This window comes from Mustela putorius, unplaced genomic scaffold, assembly GCF_011764305.1.
Source record: "Mustela putorius furo isolate JIRA1106 unplaced genomic scaffold, ASM1176430v1.1 tig00000585_pilon_pilon_pilon, whole genome shotgun sequence".
Lineage (NCBI taxonomy): Eukaryota > Metazoa > Chordata > Mammalia > Carnivora > Mustelidae > Mustela > Mustela putorius.
The window spans coordinates 491,001-514,745 of NW_025421424.1; the positions used below are offsets into that span (position 1 = coordinate 491,001).

General features: G+C 42.8%; 2 protein-coding genes across 3 annotated transcripts; both read left to right on the forward strand.

Moving 5' to 3' along the window:
* Nucleotides 1-2,353: 2,353 nt before the first annotated feature.
* HJV (hemojuvelin BMP co-receptor) lies at nt 2,354-6,191 on the forward strand. 2 transcript variants are annotated; one of them, XM_004779663.3, is made up of 4 exons: nt 2,354-2,544; nt 3,789-3,978; nt 4,391-4,968; nt 5,480-6,191. In XM_004779663.3, exons 2-4 carry the CDS (start codon nt 3,897-3,899, stop codon nt 6,098-6,100), a joined length of 1,281 nt encoding a protein of 426 aa, XP_004779720.1. In that variant the 5' UTR covers nt 2,354-2,544; nt 3,789-3,896; the 3' UTR covers nt 6,101-6,191. The 2 variants fall into 2 exon arrangements, with proteins under 2 accessions (XP_004779720.1, XP_004779719.1); XM_004779662.3 differs by having other exon boundaries at nt 3,807-3,978.
* A 12,583-nt stretch (nt 6,192-18,774) lies between these two features.
* On the forward strand, nt 18,775-22,962 carry LOC101688663 (thioredoxin interacting protein). The gene is made up of 8 exons (XM_004779660.3): nt 18,775-19,315; nt 19,803-19,875; nt 19,998-20,145; nt 20,339-20,441; nt 20,584-20,840; nt 20,935-21,091; nt 21,197-21,348; nt 21,494-22,962. Exons 1-8 carry the CDS (start codon nt 19,066-19,068, stop codon nt 21,527-21,529), a joined length of 1,176 nt encoding a protein of 391 aa, XP_004779717.1. The 5' UTR covers nt 18,775-19,065; the 3' UTR covers nt 21,530-22,962.
* The last annotated feature ends 783 nt before the right edge of the window (nt 22,963-23,745 follow it).

Below are 23,745 nucleotides of genomic sequence, written 5' to 3' on the forward strand. Positions count from 1 at the left end.
TCCATACTCTGCAACTGTTTGATGTCTCTTAAGTCTCTATTAATGCCTAAGTTCCCTCTCCATTTTCTTCTTTTTTTCTTGAATTTGTTGAAAAATCCAAGTCATTTTGTCCTGTAGAGTATTCTCACAGTCTGGACTTGTGCCTCTGTGGTGTCATTTGATGTCTCCTGTATTTCCTGTAAATTAGTAGTTAGCTCTACACTAGTTCAGATTCAGACTGAAAGGGCTTTTTTGCATGCCTGCTTCAATAGGTGGAATTTATAATCCACCTGTGATCAGGAGGACACAATCTTTGTTTCTCCCTTCATGATGGATAGTAGCCATTGTTGATCATTGCCTAGACACATTAATGTATTAGGAGTTATAAATGTTGATTTTCTAATTATGCCATTCCTTCTTCATTTATCTGCTGGAAAACTTCTATAAAGAGAAATTTCGGGGCGCCTGGGTGGCTCAGTGGGTTAAGCCGCTGCCTTCGGTTCAGGTCATGATCCCAGGGTCCTGGAATCGAGCCCCGCATCGGGCTCTCTGCTCAGCAGGGAGCCTGCTTCCTCCTCTCTCTCTGCCTACCTCTCTGCCTGCTTGTGATCTCTCTCTGTCAAATAAATAAATAAAATCTTTAAAAAAAAAACTATTAGAACTGTATCAAAAGGACTCAGCAACTAGAATAGTTTACACTGGCTAATTTAAGTGTCAAAATGGATACTATTTGCATATTTGATATTTCAACTATCATCTTTGTATCAAATATACTTAAATCTATGAGTTTGCCACTCATTATTGGAGAGCACTAGGGGATCAACTCATTATTTTGAAAACTGTTAATAATTGGAAAGAATCAAACATTTATCTTATCTTTCCTGTGAGAATTCAAGAGGAGGGGGAAATTTCTCTCTTTTTTTTTTTTTTTTTAAAGATTTTATTTATTTATTTGACAGAGAGAGATCACAAGCAGGCAGAGAGGCAGGCAGAGAGAGAGAGAGAGAGAGAGGGAAGCAGGCTTCCTGCGGAGCAGGGAGCCCGATGCGGGGCTCGACCCCAGGACCCTGAGATCATGACCCAAGCCAAAGGCAGCAGCCTAAACCACTGAGCCACCCAGGTGCCCCAGTTCTAATAGTTTTTGAAGTCTTCTTTGCTTATCTTGAGCAATTCCTGACCCATACCTGAAATCAGCCATTTCTCTCAGGGGCTCCTTTCAAAGGAGCTTCCTAGTCAAATTACTGTGTTTTTAAGTCATTTGAATAGTTCGGTTGGCATTTTACATTTTTGTAGTAAAATCCTTATACTATGGACTCATGTGGTTGAGAGAAATCTAAATTTTTCAGAAATATATGGATAATGAAGAGAAGAATACTGTGTAGACCTCTAGATTCTGAATTAAATGCAAAGCCAATTAATCAAATGCCTTAGGGACATTATTTGGAATCAGCCTTTGTAGTCACTTCACTTGGCAAGTATAAGAGATGATGATCCCAGACACCTATGGCTGCAAAAATACAACATGGCCAAATCCCTTGGTTGCAATATCTTAAAAGGTCACAAGATTATGTTACTCTACAAAAGCATCTTTCTGAATCTCTTTTTTCTCGGTTTATCTCTCTAAGTCCCCCTCCCCTGTGGATGAGTAACCTTTAAAAAACTCTTGTCTCTATTCCTTCTTCACCTCTGCTGTTAGCCTCCTCCTCTAACAATGCAGAAGCTTATATTTTGTGTGTGAGTTGGTGAGAGGGAGGGAAGAGGAATGGCTGTATAAACGAAGGGAATAAAATGGATGAGGTAGGGGGATAAACAGCTGCAAGGATCTGGGCTGGTAGACTGAAACAAACCCTCCTCCTAAGCAACTCAGAGCTCAGATTTCTTCTCTGGACAGCTGGCTTTTTTAGTCCTTCTGAAATACTCTGCAAAGATGAGGGAGGGGATGTGGACTACCTCTGCTATGGACCTTATTTGAAGTCAGCTACCTCTTAGATGTGTTCAGTAGAAACTAAATGCAGTATTCAATATAGTGGGAGTGAGGGTGGTGACAGAAAGGTATGTAATTACCTACTCTAGTAGGTAATTTTAAAGGTTGGGCGTTTATTACTGAGAATGCTGGAGGGCTGCCTGGAATAGGCAGTGACTACTCACATAACCTGGAAGTGGATATCTGACTTGCCCATGATATTTCTGCCTCCCCTTCCCCACTTGGCACTGTATACTCTATATTCTTTCTAATCCTCCTACCCTCCCCACTCCCCTCACCCATACCCTACCCCCACTAACCTTCCTGGAATTTTGGACTTAGCTATTTTTAAAACAGTCAACTCAGTAGCCACCTCCCTCCCCCGCTCAGCTGTCCAGTACTCTGGCCAGCCATTTACTCCCCCTTCCCCCCACGCCAAAACTTCTCTGGTTCCCTGACCTCAGTGAGATTGCAGCCGGTGTGGGAACCTGGGGGAGACATGGAGAAAGAGACGGGGGATCCCCTGGCTGGAGCTGACCGACAGAGTAGGCAGTCATGGCTGGAGAATTGGATATCAGAGTAATGTTTGACCTCTGGAAACAGTAAGTCAAAATGAAATTGCAATTCCTTTAATAACTTTTGGAATGAAGTTAGACTTTCAGAAAATTATGACACCTACTTGAATGTCTCTTGTACAAAAGCTAGGATCTCTTTCATACCAAGGTGCCCCATCTCCATTTCTCCTGTCTTATTTCTGGTTGCTGGCCACTGGCCTCTTGAAGTCTTCCATCTTTCCTCTGGCCATTTTAGCCTTCTCCTTACCCTGTTGCCTCAGATTTCTGATGAAGTTTTAGGAGTTTTGCATATCCCCTATTCTGTGGTTTTCTCACCAAGACCAAATTTAGCCTCAGATGATTAGTCATTGGTACCCCTCCACCCTGCCTGTACTCAGCGTTGCCCTTCACATTGGGCTTCCAAGGGTGGGGCTACTCCTTGTAAATTGTTATCACCACACTCTAGTCTTGCCACCCCATTCTCCCTCCCGCATGACTCTGACTCCACTCGTATCTTTACCCCAAGAAATGGGAGTTTGGCAAGAGGGGCTTAGGCCCTCCCCAAGGCCTGTTCTCGTCAAAAGATTGGGAACTTCTGAATTTGCAAAAGGAAGATGAAAAGAGTGGTTCTTCAGTCAGATTTGGAAAAAATTTTTTAAAAAATACAAAAACTGTTACCTCAGCACAAATATTGATTTGCATGCTTGGTTTGCGTCCCGTTATTCCTTAGGAGAGAGGGATTATACTCCTAGCTCTCTAGTAGATTAATGAGATGGGTCCCTTTTCCTTTGAATACTGATGTTCTAGAGAGGGAATGGGTAGTCCACCCTCACTCCTTCTTGCAAAAAATTCTGACACAAAGAAGGAAGAGAAATGAATGACCCCTGGAGGGTCTCCCCTCTGGACGGGGAAGGGCATATAAGAGGTATGTTTCTGAAGTATTTTCAGATCCTAATTTTATGGAGGATGACAGAGATGACTGGGGTCTGATCCATCCACATGATTCCTCCTTTTTTGATATTTCTGTTGTTTGGTAGTTCAGGATGGGGCAATACAGTGGACTCTGCCCATGTCCCCACCCCCCACCAGTCCAGTCAACTTTCCTTCCACCCCCACCTCAGGGTATTGCATAAGTCGCCACAAGAGCAGGGCACAGAGGCTTAACAGCCACACTTACATTTGGGGAACCCTATCCTCCCCAACTCCTGACCGCTCATCCTTTTCCTGATCTTCCCAAATTCTCTTCACATCATCCTGAATGATTTTCAACTCTTCTCTCTCCCCATGCCCAGCCAAATTTCTTTTTTCAGTCCCTTACAGGAGGTCCGGTCAAAATTCACTAGGTAGGAGGGTCATCAGCTGGAAAGAGCCGGAGCCTGGGGGGACCTGGCCGGATAGGTATGGGGAATCCAGGCTGGTCCCCCCATGGCAGCCCCCCAACTCTAAGCACTCTCACCCTCCTGCTGCTCCTCTGTGGACATGGTAAGGAAGGGCTAGGGAAGGGCTGGGGAACCTAGAGGGTCCTCTGCTGTGCAAGGGTGGGCAGGTGAGCATGTGTGAGGAGAAGAGATGGGTGCTGCGGAGTTCCAGTCACTGTCCCACCTCTCAAACAGATCTATTTTATTTCCCATTCGCCTTGGGGAAGGGCACTGGAAAAGCGCTTCATCTAGAAGAAGAGATCTAGCGGGCTTACACATTTTTATCAAGACCCAGCGAACACAGGAACTAGGGAGCTGGGGGCTGGGGACCCGGGATAGGACTGGAACTCGGGCTCAGTTGGGTTTTAGGAGCTGCTGAAATCCCACGCCCCCCCCCCCCCCCCCCCCGCATCAGACTTGGGAAAGTTGAGCCCGGATCTAGGAGCCTTCTCACAATTTTCTCCCTTTGTCCTCAGCTCATTCTCAATGCAAGATCCTCCGCTGCAATGCTGAGTATGTATCATCCACCCTGAGCCTTAGAGGTGGGGGTTCACCGGGAGCACTTCGAGGAGGAGGAGGAGCAGGAGCAGGGAGCCGGGGTGGCGCGGGCTCCGGCGGCCTCTGTCGAGCCCTCCGCTCCTACGCTCTCTGTACCCGGCGCACCGCCCGCACCTGCCGCGGGGACCTGGCCTTCCATTCGGCGGTGCACGGTATCGAAGACCTGATGATCCAGCACAACTGCTCCCGCCAGGGCCCCACGGCCCCTCCCCCGCCCCTCGGCCCCGCCCTTCCAGGCTCCGGCCCAGTCCGCTCCTCCGGACCCCCAGCCCCGGACCCCTGTGACTATGAGGGCCAGTTTTCCCGGCTGCACGGTCGTCCCCCGGGCTTCCTGCATTGCGCCTCCTTTGGGGACCCCCACGTGCGCAGCTTCCACCACCTCTTTCACACGTGCCGTGTCCAAGGAGCTTGGCCCCTGCTGGATAATGACTTCCTTTTTGTCCAGGCCACCAGCTCCCCCGTGGCATCGGGGGCCAACGCCACCGCTACCCGCAAGGTCAGGGACTCAGCAGCTCCTCCAAACCCTCTCATGGTCGCCCCACGGTACCCCTCCCTCCCATCCTCACTGTTCCACAGCAATGCTGCCATTCCCTTTCCTCCTCCTCCTCCACTTCTCCTACATCTCCCGCCATACCCTCCCACCAACACTTAAGTCATTTAACACTTAAGCTCCTTAAGTCACTTTCCCTCCCTGGGAATTTCACTCAAATGCAGAAAACAAAAAAGAACGTTGAGGGGAGAGCTGAGGAGTCCTAGGTTGAGGAGTCACAGAAGGGAAACTTTTCTTTCTCCTGTGAGTTGCTGAGATCGAGACCAAAAAGGAGAGGGAGGGGTTGAGCAGGGACGGCTGGGCAATACCAGAGTACAAAGAGATCAGAGTGAGGGAAGACCACAATAAGCCTACTCTGGAGGCCCAGATCAGATCCTTGACTGTGTGTGAGCCCGCTGGTGGTAAGGGGACGAAGTACTGAGCCCCAAATGAACTGTTTTCCCTCTTGCCCTCACAGCTTACCATTATATTTAAGAACATGCAGGAATGCATTGATCAGAAGGTCTACCAGGCTGAGGTGGACAATCTTCCAGCAGCCTTCGAAGATGGTTCTATCAATGGAGGTGACCGACCTGGGGGCTCTAGTTTGTCCATTCGAACTACTAATCCTGGGAATCATGTGGAGATCCAAGCTGCCTATATCGGCACAACTATAATCATTCGGCAGACAGCTGGGCAGCTCTCCTTCTCCATCAAGGTAGCAGAGGATGTGGCCAGAGCCTTCTCTGCTGAGCAGGACCTGCAGCTCTGTGTTGGGGGGTGTCCCCCAAGTCAGCGACTCTCTCGCTCAGAACGCAGTCGTCGTGGAGCTATAACCATTGATACGGCCAAACAGCTGTGCAAGGAAGGGCTGCCTGTAGAAGATGCTTACTTCCATTCTTGTGTCTTTGATGTTTTGATCTCTGGTGACCCCAACTTCACGGTGGCAGCTCAGGCAGCTTTGGAGGACGCCCGAGCTTTCCTGCCAGACTTAGAAAAGCTGCATCTCTTCCCCTCAGATGCCGGAGTTACTCTTTCCTCAGGAACCCTCCTGGCCCCACTATCTGGGCTCCTTCTTCTGTGGCTTTGCATTCAGTAACTAGGCCAGCAACCCCATGACTGGTTTGAAATGATCAGGGGATAGAGACAGGCAGGGAAGAACATGAAGAATCCCTGAAGGAAACAGAGGGAACTAGAAGACACATGAAATAACGACATTTAACCAGAGTCAGATAAGGCTATAGTCCAGGACTGAAATGATCACAGAATAAGGATTTTGGGCAAAGCTTCTGTAATCTAGACTTCTGTAGTGGCTCTTTGTCCATTTTCCCAGTCCCAGTTATGATACACGATTGTTGTAGTTCCTCTACTCCTGAAATCACCCCAACAAACTTAGAGGCTATAGGGATCTTGATGACCAGTAGAAAACTTAAGGGTTGAGACTTTTAAGATGAAAGAATTGAAAGAGGAAGACATGACCATTACCTATGAGAGATGTAAAAATCCAACAATATTTTCTCTTGGAAGATGGAAAGAGGAGGAAATGATTAAGGATGGAGTCTATCTGATAAATAAAAATCGGTAAGATGTGCTCTTTCTGGCTCAGAAATGAAACAGGGCTTGTCTGGATCTTAGGAGGAGGGAAACTCTACCTTTGGAGCATGGCATGGATAGGAAAGCAGCTAGCATCCCCACCTCTACATAATCTGTTATTAAAGCTATGAATTCTTCACATCCTCTTCTGCTGCCTTTGTTGAATCTCTTTACAGATGCTTGAAATGGAGTAAAGACGATGTATTTACTCCATCGAAAGAGGGCTCAGAAGTATCAGATACTATATCTGCCCTTGGGATGTTTACAGGCTATTAGGGAAACAAAACTGACTGAAGTGGAGGAGTGATGAGTGTGCAATTATTCCCTAAATTCTGTGATGCAATGAATTCAGATGGGAATTAGGTGATGGAAGATAGATGACACACGAGGGCGCCTGGGTGGCTCAGTGGGTTAAGCCGCTGCCTTCGGCTCGGGTCATGATCCCAGGGTCCTGGGATCGAGTCCCGCATTGGGCTCTCTGCTCAGTGGGGAGCCTGCTTCCTCCTCTCTCTCTCTGCCTGCCTCTCTGCCTACTTGTGATCTCTCTCTGTCAAATAAATAAATAAATTCTTAAAAAAAAAAAAAAGATAGATGACACATGAAATAATGGAAGATAGTTGATGAGAATTAAAGAAATAATAAGAGGCAATAGAAGGGATGGGATTTGAAGTGATCTTTGAAGACTGGAAAGGATTTGAATTTTTTTTTTTTTTTTAAGATTTTATTTATTTGACAGACAGAGATCACAAGTAGGCCGAAAGGCAGACAGAGAGAGAGAAGCAGGCTCCCTGCTAAGCAGAGAACCCGGTGGGACTCAATCCCAGGACCCTGGGATCATGACCTGAGCCAAAGGCAGAGGCTTTAACCCACTGAGCCACCCAGGTGCCCCAGGATTTGAATTGTTAAGGGCCTTCCAGGGCAATGAAGACTGTCCGGAGTTGTGCATAAATTCATTCTTCAATGAGGAAACCAGCAAAACTCAAATGAAGGAGATAGGAAGGAATGGACTAGAAGATGGACAGAGGCCAAATTATGAGGGACCTTGAAAGTGAGTCCAAGGAATTTAAATTAATAGCTGTGAGCTTAATATTACCAGGTAATGTTCTAAACATTTTTAACATATTAATTCATTTAATTTTCACAACTCTCTCAAGAAGGTAATAGTGTCATCTTCACTTTTATATAAGGAAATTGAGGTACAGCAAGATTAAGCAACTTTCCCACAATCACATAGCATGTAAATGGTTGAACAGTACTTAATTCAGTAACTGACAATAACTGTTGAACCCAGGTGACTGGGCTCCAAAGCCTTAACTCTTCATCACTACACTGTGTTGTCAAGGAAACAGAGCCATTGAAGATTCCGGTTGTGGAGGTGGACAAGGAGTGCAGCTTGTGTGGCTGCCTCCACACAAGTGACTTCTTTCTTAACTGCTCCTTAAATTAGTTTTCTGAACTCAAAAGAGTAACTTTATCCCTCAGATGTGGGAATATCAAGTCAGTTAAGAACTTCATGGCCAGGGGTGCGTGGGTGGCTGAGTGGGTTAAGGCCTCTGCCTTTGGCTTAGGTCATGATCCCTGGGATCAAGTCCCACACTGGGCTCTCTGCTCAGCAGGAAGCCTGCTTCCCATTCTCTCTCTCTCTCTCTGCCTGCCTCTCTGTCTACTTATGAACTCTATCTGTCCAATAAATAAAATCTTAAAAAAAAAAAAAGATAATTTCATGGCCAACTGATGAATTAGATTTTTCTATGGTACCTGTCATGTAACACAGTTTCTTTTGCCCAAACTTAAGGTTAGCCCTAGTACCAGTGGAGTGTTTATTTAAAAATGGGTAGGGGCGCCTGGGTGGCTCAGTGGGTTAAAACCTCTGCCTTCAGCTCGGGTCATGATCTCAGGGTCTTGGGATGGAGCCCAACATCTGGCTCTCTGCCCAGCAGGGAGCCTGCTTCTCCCCTCTCTCTGCCTGCCTCTCTGCCTACTTGTGATCTCTCTGTCAAATGGATAAATAAAATCTTTAAAAACAAACAAACAAACAAATAAATGGGTAGCTCAAAATAAACGCATGAAAAGATGCTCAACGTTATTAGTCATTAGGGAAATGCAAACCAAATTAGTCACAATGAGAAAACACTACACAACCACTATAATGGTTAACATTAAAAAGACTGATTATATCAAGTGTTGGAAGAAGTGGAGTTCTCACAACCTACTGGTGGAAATGTAAAATGGTACAACTAGTTTGTACAAATGGTTTGGCAGTTTCTCAAAATTAAGCATATACATACCATATGATCTAAACATCCCACTTCTAAGTAGTGACCCCAGGGAAATGATAATGTGTGTCAGCACAAAGACATATGCACAAACGTTCATTATAGTTTTCTCTGAAATAACCAAAAAAATTGGAAGCAACCCAAATGTCCATCAACAGATGAAATCTGATTTCTTAGATTATTAGTATGTTGGTCATTTGAGATAAAGTTTATCACAATTTACCAGTTGTGATAAATCCATAGACAATATCAGTCAGCAATAAAATGAAATAAACTACAAATGCACATAACATGATGAATCTCAAAATAATTATGCAAACAAAAGGAGCCAAACAACAACAACAAAGAGTATATATTGGTTGTTTCCATTTTTATAAAGTTTTAGAAAATGTAAACTAATATATAGGGACAGAAAGGAGATCAATGGTTGCTTAGGAATGGGTGAAAGGAGGGAGAGATGGCTTACAAAGGGGCAAGAGGAAATATGGGAAGTAACATGTTCATTAACTTGATTGTAGCAGCAATTTCATGGGTATACATATGTTAGAACCCATGAAATTATATACTTTATTTTGTTTAAGATTTTTTTAATTTATTTGACAGAGAATGAGAGAGAGAAAGAGAGAGAGTGAGCACAGGCAGGCAGAGCAGCAGGCAGAGGGAGAAGACGATGCAGGGTCCTGCCTGGTCAGGGAGCTGGATGCAGGGCTACATCCCAGGACCCTGGGATCACGACCGGATCCGAAGGCAGATACCTAACCATCAGTCTCCCAGACACCCCTGAACCCATGAAATTATACACTTTAAATATGTGTAGTTCATCTTACTTACATCAAGTATACCCAATAAAGCTAAAATTAAACAAACAAACAAACAAACAAACAGGTAGCCCACCTTTCCCTTTTCCTTTGGTGGATCTGACAAAGACTTAGAATGACCACAGCATCATAAGGAATATTAGAACAGACTTGTTCTTCTCGGAAAACACAGAAAAGAAGAGAACGGCGGGGCAAGGGAGAGGGAGTATTTCATGATTTTGTATTCTCTTTTCTACTCCTATCACAGGGACATATTCCTTCCTCCAGATTGTCATTCCAAAGGCCAAATACCATAGAAAGCACATTTTCTGGCTTAAAAACATCAGCCCTGCACCTCATAATTCTGTGTTTCAATTCCACCAATAGTCAGCAGATGGCGATGGTGACTAAAAAGAAGTACTCACTGGGGCTGGGGCGAGTCTCCCAGGAAAAGAAATGTGATTTCTTAGATTGTTAGGTATGTTGGTCATTTGAGAGAAAATTCTAATAAATATTTGATGGAATAGGCATTTCAGGAATAAATTGGAGGTAGTGTCACAGTTAAATAAATTGTTTAAATAAATTATTACATATAACCTTACAACAAACAAAGGGTTGTTCAAGACATGAAATAATGAAAATATGTTACTTGGCTCCACAGTGGATATTATTTACACAGCGACAGTAATGTAAACACTAACTATTGATACAGCCCAAACTGTGCTATAACTATTAGGAGAATGAGGTAAAGGAAAGAGAAGGCAGATATACAACATAATGTGAAAGCTGACATTTCAATTACTATAACAAAAAAGTAAAATCTGTGTCTACTATTTCTAAATTAAGAAGTCAAAGGAGAAACATTTAACCTAGAAATAGGAAGTAAATGCCAGATAAAAAAGCTAACTGGGGGTGCCTGGGTGGCTCAGTGGGTTAAGCCGCTGCCTTCGGCTCAGGTCATGATCTCAGGGTCCTGGAATCGAGTCCCGCATCGGGCTCTCTGCTCAGCAGGAAGCCTGCTTCCCTCTCTCTCTCTCTCTGCCTGCCTCTCCATCTACTTGTGATTTCTCTCTGTCAAATAAATAAATAAAATCTTTTAAAAAAAAAAAAGCTAACTGAATTGGAAGAGACTCTAATGAATGTCTCAGTAGGAGGGCATGAGAACTGATGTTTTTTGTGTGAGCCCTAAATATGTGATTTTAAGCAACATTATTTTGATTTTTAAAAGGGAAGACATTCCCACTTTGGCCAGTCCTGAGCTTTTCCCCTTAATTATCAAATTTGTGGCCACCTCACACACTTCTTAGGTCTACCCAACACCTCCCAACCCACTTCATCCACTTTGTGTGCTTTATGGCAAATTCCTCCCCACGCTTCTTCTCAAGGAAATAGAGATAATTTCCGTGCTGCAGTAATTATGGTTGCCAAAATCAATGTCAGGAAACTGCTCCAGCATAAAGGAAAGGAGAGAAGGCAAAGCATTAGAAAATAAAAGGCCTTCCTCAATTTTTCTGCCTACTCCCAAACCAAATTATTCATCATCCTTTCCAACAGGAAGAAATATATTACATATGTTTCCTGAGATAAAACTTGTGTGTGAATGGAAGGTGGGCTTTCAGAAAGTGAAAGAGAAATCAGGCAGGATAACTGGAATTTGCCTTCACCACAGGGCTAATGATTTTGGAATCATTATCTGCTCTTGGTTCAAAGATATATATATATATATATATATATATATATATATATATATATATATATGAAACTATATAGTTGACACAATGTTACATTAGTTACAGGTGTATAACATAGTGATTAGACAAGTCTACAGTTTAGTGCTATGCTGACCACAAGGGTAGTCGCCATCTGTCACCATGCAACACTATTGTAATATCATTGACTATATTCCTTAGGCTGTACTTTTCATCCCCATGACTTATTCATTCTGTAACTGGAAGGCTGTACCTCCCACTCCACTTCACGCATTTTGCCCACCCTCATCCCCTCCCCTCTGGTAACCATCAGTTTGTTCTCTGTATTTAAGGGTCCATTTCTTTTTGTTTGTTCATTCATTTTGTTTTTAGATTCCACATATAAGTGGAATCATATGGTATCTATCTTTCTCCTTCTGACTTATTTCACTTAACATAATACCCTGTAGGTCCATCCATGTTGTCACTGATGGCAAGATCTCATTTCTTTAATGCTGAGTAACATTCCATTGTATGCATATGCCACATCTTTATGTAATCAGTCTTTGATACAGCACTTTTCTCCACCTCCTACCTCTGAGAAATGAGTGGTCAGATTTTTAAAAAATCAGTCAGCTTCTTCATCCTGCCCTCTCAGCCCACCTCACCCTGGCCAAGAATTGAAAGTCCCTTTGCTAAAACTACAGCATCAAAAACAGAAGATTCTGCTGTGGTATTCTCTGTGTGGAGAATACAGCCCTGCACCTACCACAGACAAGCCTATAGCCTTGAAATGTAGTGATGGAGAACAGACAAGAACAAGAAGGACGAGTCATGGGAGGGGCTGTCTATCTACACATTAGCTGATCAGGCTAAAATAATCCTACTGATTGATTTTGACCCTTCTTTAGAATTTTTGAATCACCTAAATTATGCCAGGCCATAAGACAAACATGGTTCTTACCTTCGGGGAACTTGGTTTAGGTGGGAAGAAACACAGATAATTATAAGATAAATGATCAATATTCATAATATGTAGAAGTATGTCCAACATACTGTAGGAATACAAAGAAGGTGGCAATTAAATCTGCTAGTAGAAATCAATCTTTACAAAGGAGATTAATTTTCTTTGTTTAAGGAGCAGAGATGGACTACTTAGATTTTTCAGCCATAAGTCAGATGAATTTTATCCTAGATGTGTGACCTTAGGCAAGTCAGTTGAACTCTCTGAATCACAATATTCTCTTCTGCAAAATATCTACCTGCCTATTTAGTTAGAATCAAATGTTAATGCAATTGCTTAATAATGCACATGTATAAACAGCTCTATATACACTATAAAATGCTATTAACAAAGAATGTATTGTTAAATGTTAGTCTAGGTAAAAAATAGAAAACTGGCTTAATATATAGTTTCTTCCTCTCAGGCATGAATATCATATTCTTTCCTCTGCTCCTTCTTCTCACAATCAAAGAATCGTCTTTGTCACTTAGGGTTTCAGGTTTCAGAAAATCTTTGATGCATTTGAGACAATTCTTGGACTAAGGATCTTGACAATACATTAGTCCACCCACTAGGTGGCAGGGCTGAGCAAATGGATTACTGAATTGTGTAAGAAAAAAAAAATTCTCAGAAAAGAGGAAGTTGGGCTAAGCACACAATGTCCCAAATCTTTCATGTTTATAAATATCAACATAGTCCAATTTTCCCCTCAGAAAAACAAATCATCACCTCTCACTGACTTACCACCCTTGCTCTGATACACGACTGGGCCATAGGCTTTGAGGAAGGGACTGGTTGCATATGTTCTAGCACAGCAGAAGGAAGTGAGGTTGAAATTTAGTCTTATACTGGTAAGAAACAATACTAGGTTCTGATTAGTGGCATATTCTGTTCTATAGACACACCACAACCTACCAATTCAATTTATACTGAATAATATATTTAACCTATGAAATGTATTCTGCAAGGTGCTATAAAGAATACAAAGATTTTTTTTTTTTTTTAAAGACTCTCTAGGAATTCATTGTCCAGGAGAGAAAAGAAAACTTATGTGTAGATTTTATATAAGAAATATAAGTAACATTTGTGTCACGGAGCATTTAGAAGAGAGTGAAATTCAACTTGATGGCAAGGTGAAAGATGAGAGGACTGGGAATCAAGAAAGGTTTCATAGAAGAAAGTCATTTGGCTGTCAACAAAAGAGTGGATAGGATTTCAAAATGCAGAGATGGGGGAGGAAGGTCAGGCATTCCAGGTAAAGAGAAAAGCATAACCAAAGACGTAAAGGCAGAGAAGGATGTATTTGGGGAACACTAAGTACTCAGGTTTGGCTGAGGTATAAGGTACATAGATGAGGAAGTAGAGGCAAACGGGACTGGAAAGTTTGGTTAAGGCCAATTTGTGAAGACTTTAAAGGCTAGGTTGAAGCATTTGGATTTGATTCAGTAATCAGTGGGTTTTGGAGCATCACAGGAACAGACAAGAGTTCAATTTTGTTAGATTAATCTGATTATGATCTATTGATTATAGCAGAAAGGTCAGTTACAAGGTATTAAAATAATCTAGGCAAAAGTAACAAGGACATGAATCAGAGTGCTGGCAGTGGAATAATAAATAAGAGGTAAATTCTAGAAACCCTGCAAAGATGGCCTCCACAGAATTTGGCAATTGATTGGATGTGGGGAATGTCATATAGATAGGATGGAATCAAAAGCAATTCCTGGATTTTAAGCCTTGATAATTGGGGGGATGTATAATAGTTCCATTAAAAGAAACAAAGGGAAGAACTGAGTTTGAACACAGGGGGAAGATTATTAATTCTATACTGGACAAGTTGAATTTGCGATGCTAGCTGCAGCTTTGGAAACAGGCTAAAGATAGAGTAAAAATTTTACATAAGTGATATACAGATGGGCAAACTGAAGAGCAAAGCTTAAAGGAAGAAAAGGAGAGGGCCAAGGACAAGTCCTCCAGAAAAGCTTTTGGAATTAGAGAAATAAAAAATTGCCAGAAAAGGAGAAAGTCCAAAACTCAAGATGAATGTCTACATTTTAAAAAGATGTCAGTTTCAAACTATATAGGAGCCAAAGGGAATAAGGCCAAAAAAGCCTTCTGGTTTCCTCTGGAAACCTTGAAGAAAACCATTTCAGTGGTAGCAGAAGCCAGACTACAAAGAGACAAATTTAGTCAATGCAGAAAGCCTATATAAGTTATTCTCTTAAGAAATATAATAGTACAGGAAAGAAAACAGAGGAGTAATAGCATGAGAAGGGAACTACATTTCTTAATATAATAAGGCAATTTTAAGAAGTATCTAAATGAGTCTACAGTAGTTCTGAACAAATTAATTTACCTTCTCTCCCTACCTCTCCCTGAAGTTGGGCAACTCCTACATGTCCATTCTTTCCTCCACATGATAGAAAAACAGACTCCAATAAACACGAAATGTGGGCTTCCAGATAAGGTGTTTTTAATAATTAAACCTAAATTAAAAAAACAAGAACACTTGCAAAGCATCCTGGAGACAAGAGCTTTATATTATGTGTTAAGGATCCTGGATTTGGAGAATGGCCCCGCAGGTTACCAGCTGTATGTCCTAGGGGTAGGTGGGGTGTGTGTGTGTGTGTGTGTGTGTGTGTGTGTGTGTGTGTCTTTCTCTGTCTCTCTCTCTCTTTTGTGGGGTGGTGGTGGTTGTTGTTTGAAGACTGGTAGAGTCTGCTTTGACTCTAAAATTTTGTGAGTCTTGCCCTGAATCCTTATCCCTTATAGCAAGCATCAAATAAGATACAATGTGTTAAAGCACTGAGAGACAGGACAACACATTAGAAAGACTTCATACTTCAGTCCAGACAAACTTGGGTTCAAGATCTTGCTCTATTAACAAAATCTATGACCTCAGGCAAATTACTTAATCCTCTGAGCCTGACTTAATCAACCCTGAGTCACAGGGTTATTGTGAGAATTCAATAAATAATCTACCTTAAATCCTTTCTGGAACATACAGATGACATATTTATTTATAAATAAAATGTTATTGAAATAATTATGTTAAGGACTTGGTCCATTACAGGTGCTCAATAAATGACAAAAAAGTCACTTTGAACTCTTAAGATGCTATACAATTACTAATATATTATTAATGACTCGGAGGCAGACACACAGTTGAGCAGTCTGGAATTCCATACTTCTTTCTACTTCTAGTTGCCTCTAAACTAACGTTGTCTAGGGGGAAAATGGGAAAAAGCTGATAGGTTAGAGTAAAGGGAAGTTCATAGAGTGGAGGTGACAAAGGGGTTTATTTGTTTATCAGACCAGAAGCTAAGGAAAGAAACACAACCAGCTCTGACTCTGACTGGCAACAGAGTAGTGAGGGCATTTCTCTCCCTGAAAGCTTTGGCTTTACTTAACCAACTCCAGTAAAACAAACTATCACCTTTTGATTTTTATTGGCACAGAGATTGAAGAGGGTGGGGAAGGCACAGGTAAAGACGATCTCACTTGAAAACTCCCTGACTTAACCTGACTAGGCTGACCCTCCTGGACCCCTCCCACCCCCAGCCTGGCATTCCACAAGTGTTTGTACCCCGTTCTCAGGACAGGAACCTACATGATTTTTTATTCCTTTGATTCAGGAACCCAAAAAGAAGAATCAGGGAGCAAATTTTTATCTCAATACCAGGTTATAAGGTGAAAGGTCGTAAACAACTCTGTCCAAGAGAGCTTCATTTCGGAACATGCCTTGGCCAGGAGCCTGGTAAGCAGCTGCTTACTGCCAAAGCTAAATAGTTTTTTGGCATTTAAGGGAATCCAGACATAGCACAGAGCAAACAAGTGGTCTATACTGAGTTCTACAAAATGGAAAAGGAAAAAACCCTGAGCCCAGAGAGGAATTCATTGCAAGAGAGAATTGCTTGATTTTAAAAAGCTCAAAAAATTTGGCCCTTCATATATGTGCCCAAATAAACAAATATCAGCATTCTCTTTTTCTCTAAGATGTCCAGAATCACTACCACCCTGATCTATTTCTATTCACCTCTCCTTCTTTCCTCTCAAAAACTATGTAGCTACATATCACACACAGTTTAACAATATTCACTCATATCTTTTTTTTTTTTTAATGTAATCTCTACACCCAATGTGGGGCTCGAACTTAACCACCCAGAGATAAAGATTTGCGTGCTCCACCAATGCAGCCAGCCAGGCACCCCTGATTCATCTATTTCTTTGTAAACATTTTGCTGTTTTGTATTCATGTCCACTTTCATACCCATCAAAATGAAAGTTATCGGGGTGCCTGGGTGGCTCAGTCTGCCTGCAGCTCAGGTCATAATCCTAGGGTCCTAGAATTGATTCCTGCATCAGGCTCCCTGATCAGTGGGGCATCGGCTACTCCCCCTCTCTCTCCTCCCTACTCATGCTCTTTCTCTCCCTTGCTCTCTCAAATAAATAAAATCTCAAAAAAAAAAAAAAAGGAAGTTCTCCCCAAAGCCACAATTCTGAATTTTAAAATTTACTTTGGAGAGAGTCCTACCCTGCCTGCTCCTTGATAATTCGATCAATATTGCTGACCCACTAAAAAACAACTCAGACCTTGTTGACTAGGTTTCTAAAACAGGGTGCCACCTCAAACTCACACACCCTAAGGATCAACATGTTCCCCTTTTTGTTCCTGGGGGTTGATAGTGGGTGTGTTTTCCAACAGAGTTTTGATGTCTGAGTCTTAAGCTTGCTTAATAGTGGGGCTGAGTTCTAACTTGTTAGCCTTAGGGTGTCAACTCAGTTATGGTGTATGAGAAAGTAAGAAGGCTTCTTAATAGCAATGGATAGCCTTCTTTTTGCTGAGAATAAGATTGCTGTATATCTTAATGCTTCTTATTTACTTCCGCATCTCAATCCTGGAAACACTGTCTTCCTCTTTCCAGCACAAAAAAAAAAGAGAGGGAGAGAGAGAGAGAGAGAGATAGGGATGAAAATCTCCTGATACCTCAACACAGAAATAGGAGAGGCCCAGGATTCAAAGACAAGTTTGGGGGGGGGGTGGAAATCCCTGTAACTCTGCAAGTTTTTCTTATTGCATTTATGAATAATTTCTCATGAGATAGCTCTTTAAGGTATCTTATGGCTAGGTTGGGGGAAATCCTCACGGCCAAATAACAGCAGAGTGAGGAGTCAGGGTATCTTTTAGCTTAAACTTATAGTGTCGTAGTGACCCTTCTGTCTTCTTCACCGGGATTTCTAAAGGGCTTAGAAAAACACTTTTAAAAGATAGGGAAGCTCTTCCTTCAAACAGGAATACAGCCATCTCTCCACTGACATACTGGTTATAAACAAGAGAACTTTTAACTACGCTGTGAAGAGTATGGGCAACAGATTTAGGGACGTGCCTTTGATTTAGTGGGTCGCAGAGGGGATAAGGACAAGAAAGAGCACAAACAACTCAGAAGCAAAATGGAAAGAGTGAAGTATCTCTTCTCCTTTTCTTTCCTTTCCTGAAGAAGCACGGAGGGAGGGAGAGAGAGAATAGAGCCCAAAGTACACACCTTACTGAAGAGTAATGGGTGACTGGGGGAACATAACAAAGTGTTCCCCAACTTTGCAGGTAGAAACTGAAGAGATGAGAGGATAAGCAACAGGATGTGAACACGCCCTATTTCCGTTCCAGAGAACAGAGAAAACAGAATAGAGGGTACAGGGGGTGAGAACAGTACAAGCGCCGTCCCGAGCTCTGACGGACTAGAAAGGGGGAGAGAAGGCTGAACAGCACGCCCCCCATACTCACAGTCCACTGAGGACTGAAGAGAGGTTTACAATCTGTCACAAGTTCTCCTTTCTTTCACAATAGTTTGGGGGTTTGACAAAGACGTAGGGCAGAAGGACAAAAGGGATCCTCCTGAACAGTAACGCCAGAGCTCCCTGGCCTCCGCCCCAATTCTGAAGTATTCTTGGAGTTATGGGATTATTTTTCACAGGACTTGCGACTTGTGAGCCGGCCATAAACGGTCGCCTCTAAATTAATTGCACTGGCTAAAGCGAGGCGCGAAATACCCACCTAAGCACATTTTCTTTTTGCCTCAAACCCTGCTCCCAGTCCAGAAGCATCTGCACCCGCCCTCCGACTCCACTAACCCGCGTTAAATCTTAGGGTCAGCGAGGCCGCCAGCTTCCTTCGGGCAGGAGGGAAGCCGCTGCGCAGCCCCTTGGCCCCCTCCTCCCTGCGACGCGGTGGTGCACAACAACCATTTTCCCCGCCAGGAGCACACCGTGTCCACGCGCCGCTGCGACCTCGCTGATTGGTTGGGCTCCTGGTAAACAAGGACCGGGCAGCCAATGGGGGGGCTGTGCACGAGGGCAGCACGAGCCTCCGGACCAGCGCTCGCGTGGCCCTGCTAGCCTGCTCGACTATATAAAGCAGTTTCCGGCTCCCACTTGTAACTAGCCTTTCCTCTTCTCTGACCCAGACGGGTGAACTGCTCCGCCGAGATCCAGAGCGATCCTCCAGCTGTTTGGAGGATAGAAAGGAAAGCTGATTTTTTTTTTCCCCCCTGGGGCTCCCTTGGCATAATCTACAGCTTTTTCTGACATCTTTTTGAAAGCTTAGTGGAGAGTTGAAGAGTGAAATAATTTATTCCAGAGGGGTTTGTGGATTTGGAAATTTGGGTTTTTTTTCCCTCCTCTGTTTATAATTGTTAAGACAACCCAGCCCAATCATGGTGGTGTTCAAGAAGATCAAATCTTTTGAGGTGGTCTTTAACGACCCTGAAAAGGTGTATGGCAGTGGGGAGAAAGTGGCTGGCCGGGTGATCGTGGAGGTGTGCGAAGTCACTCGAGTTAAAGCTGTCAGGGTCCTGGCATGCGGAGTCGCCAAAGTCCTGTGGATGCAGGGATCCCAGCAGTGCAAGCAGACTTCTGAGTACCTGCGCTACGAAGACACCCTCCTCCTGGAAGACCAGCCAACAGGTGAGTGGCCGGCTGAAAGCACATTCCAGAGGGCAGTTGAAACGAATGATTGGAGCTTACGCTAAATATTCCAAGTTGCTCAGGTTGAGCAGCTTGAATTTCGTGTTGCTTCCTTTTTTAGTTTTAACTTGCAGACTCTGTCCTCAAAAGGGGTGGTTTCTAGAATTTCTTAGTGTTGTGTTCTGAAGGTGATCCTGAGGGATGTTGCTTTAAGCTGTTATAAGGTTTCCTGAAAAGAAGAAGTTAATTCTTGTTTTCTGTTTGAGAGGATGGTAGCTTCTCTGTCCTGGTTGAGCCTTTCATCATTGCAGGGCTTTGTAACTTTTTGCCCAACACAATGCATCAGAATCTTTCGTTTTAAGAATATAAGGGGTGAAATTGGGGGAGCTACAATAGGCTTGCATGCTGCCCAAGAATTCCTTATCACACGGATGCATTTTAAGTGTAACAGGAAACCTGATGGGCTACTCTCTTTTCTTCTTATTAGGTGAGAATGAGATGGTGATCATGAGACCTGGAAACAAATATGAGTACAAGTTCGGCTTTGAGCTTCCTCATGGGTAGGTGTTTCGCTAAATACATCTTTGGACTTTTTTAATGCCTAAAAATTGTCCCCACCTTTGATCATTTACTGTTGGTGGAGAGGACTTTTGGATTAATCGCTTCATTTTTCTTGACACAGGCCTTTGGGAACATCCTTCAAAGGAAAATATGGGTGTGTAAACTACTGGGTGAAGGCTTTTCTTGATCGCCCCAGCCAGCCAACTCAAGAGACAAAGAAAATCTTCGAAGTGATGGATTTAGTAGATGTTAATACTCCTGATTTAATGGTGAGATTCATTTTAAAATTCTCCTCTTTGGGCTTTAGGGATGATAAGTAAAGAGTCTTGGGCATTAGATTGAAACACCTCAGGGGTGGGAGAGAAAGTTGCCTATTCTCAGTAAGGAGTGGAAAGGAAAAAGAAGCGGAGAAGGATCTCTAGAAATTCTCAAAACGCCTTATTTTACTCCTCTTGAATATAGGCCCCTGTGTCTGCTAAAAAGGAGAAGAAAGTTTCCTGCATGTTCATTCCAGATGGACAAGTGTCTGTCTCTGCCCGAATTGACAGAAAAGGATTCTGTGAAGGTAAAAACCTTGAATTTAAAATGGTAGACTGATGAAACTGAAACTGTGGTTTTGGGAATGAGAGCAGGGGATAGAGAATGGAATAAAAGCCATTAATTGTACTAAGCATCAGCTAATAAGTTTTAATCTTTCTCATGATTAGGTGATGAGATTTCTATTCATGCTGACTTCGAGAATACATCTTCCCGAATAGTGGTTCCCAAAGCTGCCATAGTAGCCCGCCACACTTACCTTGCCAATGGCCAAACCAAGGTGCTGACACAGAAGTTGTCATCAGTCAGAGGCAATCATATCATCTCAGGAACCTGTGCATCATGGCGTGGCAAGAGTCTTCGGGTGCAGAAGATCAGGCCTTCTATCCTGGGCTGCAACATTCTTCGAGTTGAATACTCCTTACTGGTGAGTGGGTGGAGTCAGAGAAATTTTTCATCTTTCAGAATAGCAGTGGTTTCTCCTGACCTCTAGTTTAATGAACTACCATTTTCCTTTCTAGATCTATGTTAGTGTCCCTGGCTCCAAGAAGGTCATCCTTGATCTGCCCCTGGTAATTGGTAGCAGGTCAGGTCTGAGCAGCCGGACATCCAGCATGGCCAGTCGGACCAGCTCTGAAATGAGTTGGGTAGATCTCAACATCCCTGATACTCCAGAAGGTGAGCCAGACCTAATGTCTTTTCTTCTTTGGCCTGCTTGGGTTTGTGAAATTGTGATGGTCAGATATTTCATGGGCAGACTTCTTATGCCTATGTTTTTTCCAGCTCCTCCTTGCTATATGGATATCATTCCTGAAGATCACCGATTGGAGAGCCCCACCACTCCTCTGCTAGATGACACAGATGGTTCCCAAGACAGCCCTATTTTTATGTATGCTCCCGAGTTCAAGTTCATGCCACCACCTACTTACACTGAGGTGAGAATTGTCATTTTACTGCTGCATTTGTCCTAAGCCTTCTATAGGAAGTTGAGTGGGAGAGATTGCTAAACTGGGTGGTTCTTTTCGTTCTTACCCAAACTAAAATGGTCGTTTCTTTCTCTTCTCGCCCTGCCTCCCCCAGGTGGATCCCTGCATCCTTAACAACAATGTGCAGTGAACATGTGGAAGAAAAGAAGCAGCTGTACTTAACTTGTTTCTTTCACCTCTCTTCCTGGACTCTTAATTTTTCAGAGACTCAACAGTCTCTACAGTGGGGTATGGGTCCACCCCAGCCTCTGATTCCACAACATAGGAGGTGATCAGCAGGCAATCTCCTGAGCCTTAAATGGTGCGCACACGTCCTCAGGCAGTGAGATGCTGTGATTTGGGAGTGTTTGCTGGATGGGTTTAAAAACACACTAGAAAAACTCAGGCCCATCCCATTTTCTCAGATCTTAAAAACTGAGGCATTTTAGTAGTTTTTGAAGAAGGGGCAGAAATGGCCTCCTGACATGGTCTTCCCCAGGTTTTTTGGAGAAGATTATGTATCTTGAACTTTTGTGTTATGTGGAGCAGAGCCAATTTAGCAAACAAGGACAACAAAAAGGAAAATATCATGGCCAAAAATTTGGGACAAGAAGGTTCTTAAAAAAGGTGTTGCCCTTTGTTTTTACACTTATAGAGAGAAAAAACAAAGCATAAACCTTCCAGAGCTGATTTGGTTTGAACTTAGGAGAGCACTTCCCATGTGAATTAAAGAGAAAAGGCTCTAAGGTTGTCTTTGCTTAGAATATGCTTTAATCTGGCTTAAAGCAGTTGTTAACTATGCCCCACCAAAGGTCTTAAAAGCCATTTTTAAAGCCTATTGCACTGTGTTCTCCTCTTGGCAAATGTTTTCATGCAGGAGAATGTGTTTTTCTTACGTGACTCCTTGGAATGGATTCTGAGGTAATAATTCTTAGCACTTTAGTTCCTGTCAAATTTTGGGTGTTTCTTTTTTTTGTTCCCCCTGATCTCAAATGTAAGCTAAAACTGGTCTACTATGTTTCTAGGGGTAAGCACAGTGACAAAAAATATATATATATCGTGTTATTCCTCACTTTTGAGACTTTGTCCCAGTGTATAGAATTCTGTCATTCTGACACTCTAATAATTCTGTGAGAAGGGTTGCTGCTATCAGCCTTCGCCACTGTGACTTCTGCACACTTGAGAAGGAACTCTAGATCAAGATGCCCCTGATACTGTGATCAGAGCTTCCAGACATTGCCATGAGAAACAAGAGGATGGGTCTTCACCAAAACCCACAGGGCTCCCTTTCTGCCCAGTGTTAGGAGGCAAGGATATCAACAGTCCTCTCTCACTGCAGCCCTTGGCACTTGGTCAGTCACCGTTAGCCTTAGCACTTTGTTCACTGTCCTGTGTCAGAGCACTGAGCTCCATCCTTTTCTGAGAAAGGGCTGAAGGTGGTTTCACTTTTTTTGTTTTTTTAATTGTTTATCTTTTTATATGATAAAAACTATATTTTGTACTTAACCAGATATATTTTCACCCCAGGTGGGGGGTATTCTTTGTAAAAAACAAAAAAATAAAAATAAAAGTTTTTTAATGTCAGAAATGGTTTTCTTGTCTTTGAGATGGTGTTGAAGCTATTCCTAAGTATGCCTGAGGGAGCTTTGCCCATACTTCACTGTTCCTGGTTTTGGATATCTTGTGGGGAAAACACTACCTATGTGACAGGACCCTAAAGATTATAGTCAGAGTGGGGGTTGTGGTGAATAGGGAAGGAATGTGAGCTACATTTAGTTTTAATTCCAATTAACTAAAGAACTGTGATGGGATATTCTGTTGGTATAGACTAGTTTTCCACAACTATAGATACTCATGAGTAAACGCCTTCAATTTTGGAGTGCATGAGTTTTTTTTAAAAGATGAGCTCTTTGGGCACCTGAGTGGTTCAGTCAGGAGAGCATGTGACTTGATTTCAGGGTTGTGTGCGTGAGCCCCTTCTTGGGTATAGAGGTTAATTAAAAATAAGATCTTTTGAAAATAAAATGAGCACTTGAGATACACAGAACTAAGATTGGAAAGGGGGTTTTAAAGGAAAGGTTACGATTCCCTGTTTTATCATTTGGTTTCATCCTAGGGTTTCTTAGCTAAACCTGGTTTATATACAGTAAGACATGATAATTATTTAGGACTGAAGGATTTAGATGTATGAGTATTCGTTGAAGACAGCTACAATCTCTTCTGTTCCTATTGCAGTTCCTATCAAAGAAACACATTATCCTAACTCAGTAAATGTTTGCTGAATATTTAACCCCACCCTCATCCCTTAGGATAGGCTTCTGCAGTACCTATTTCTTCTTTATAGGGTGAGAACAATAAATGGATGCC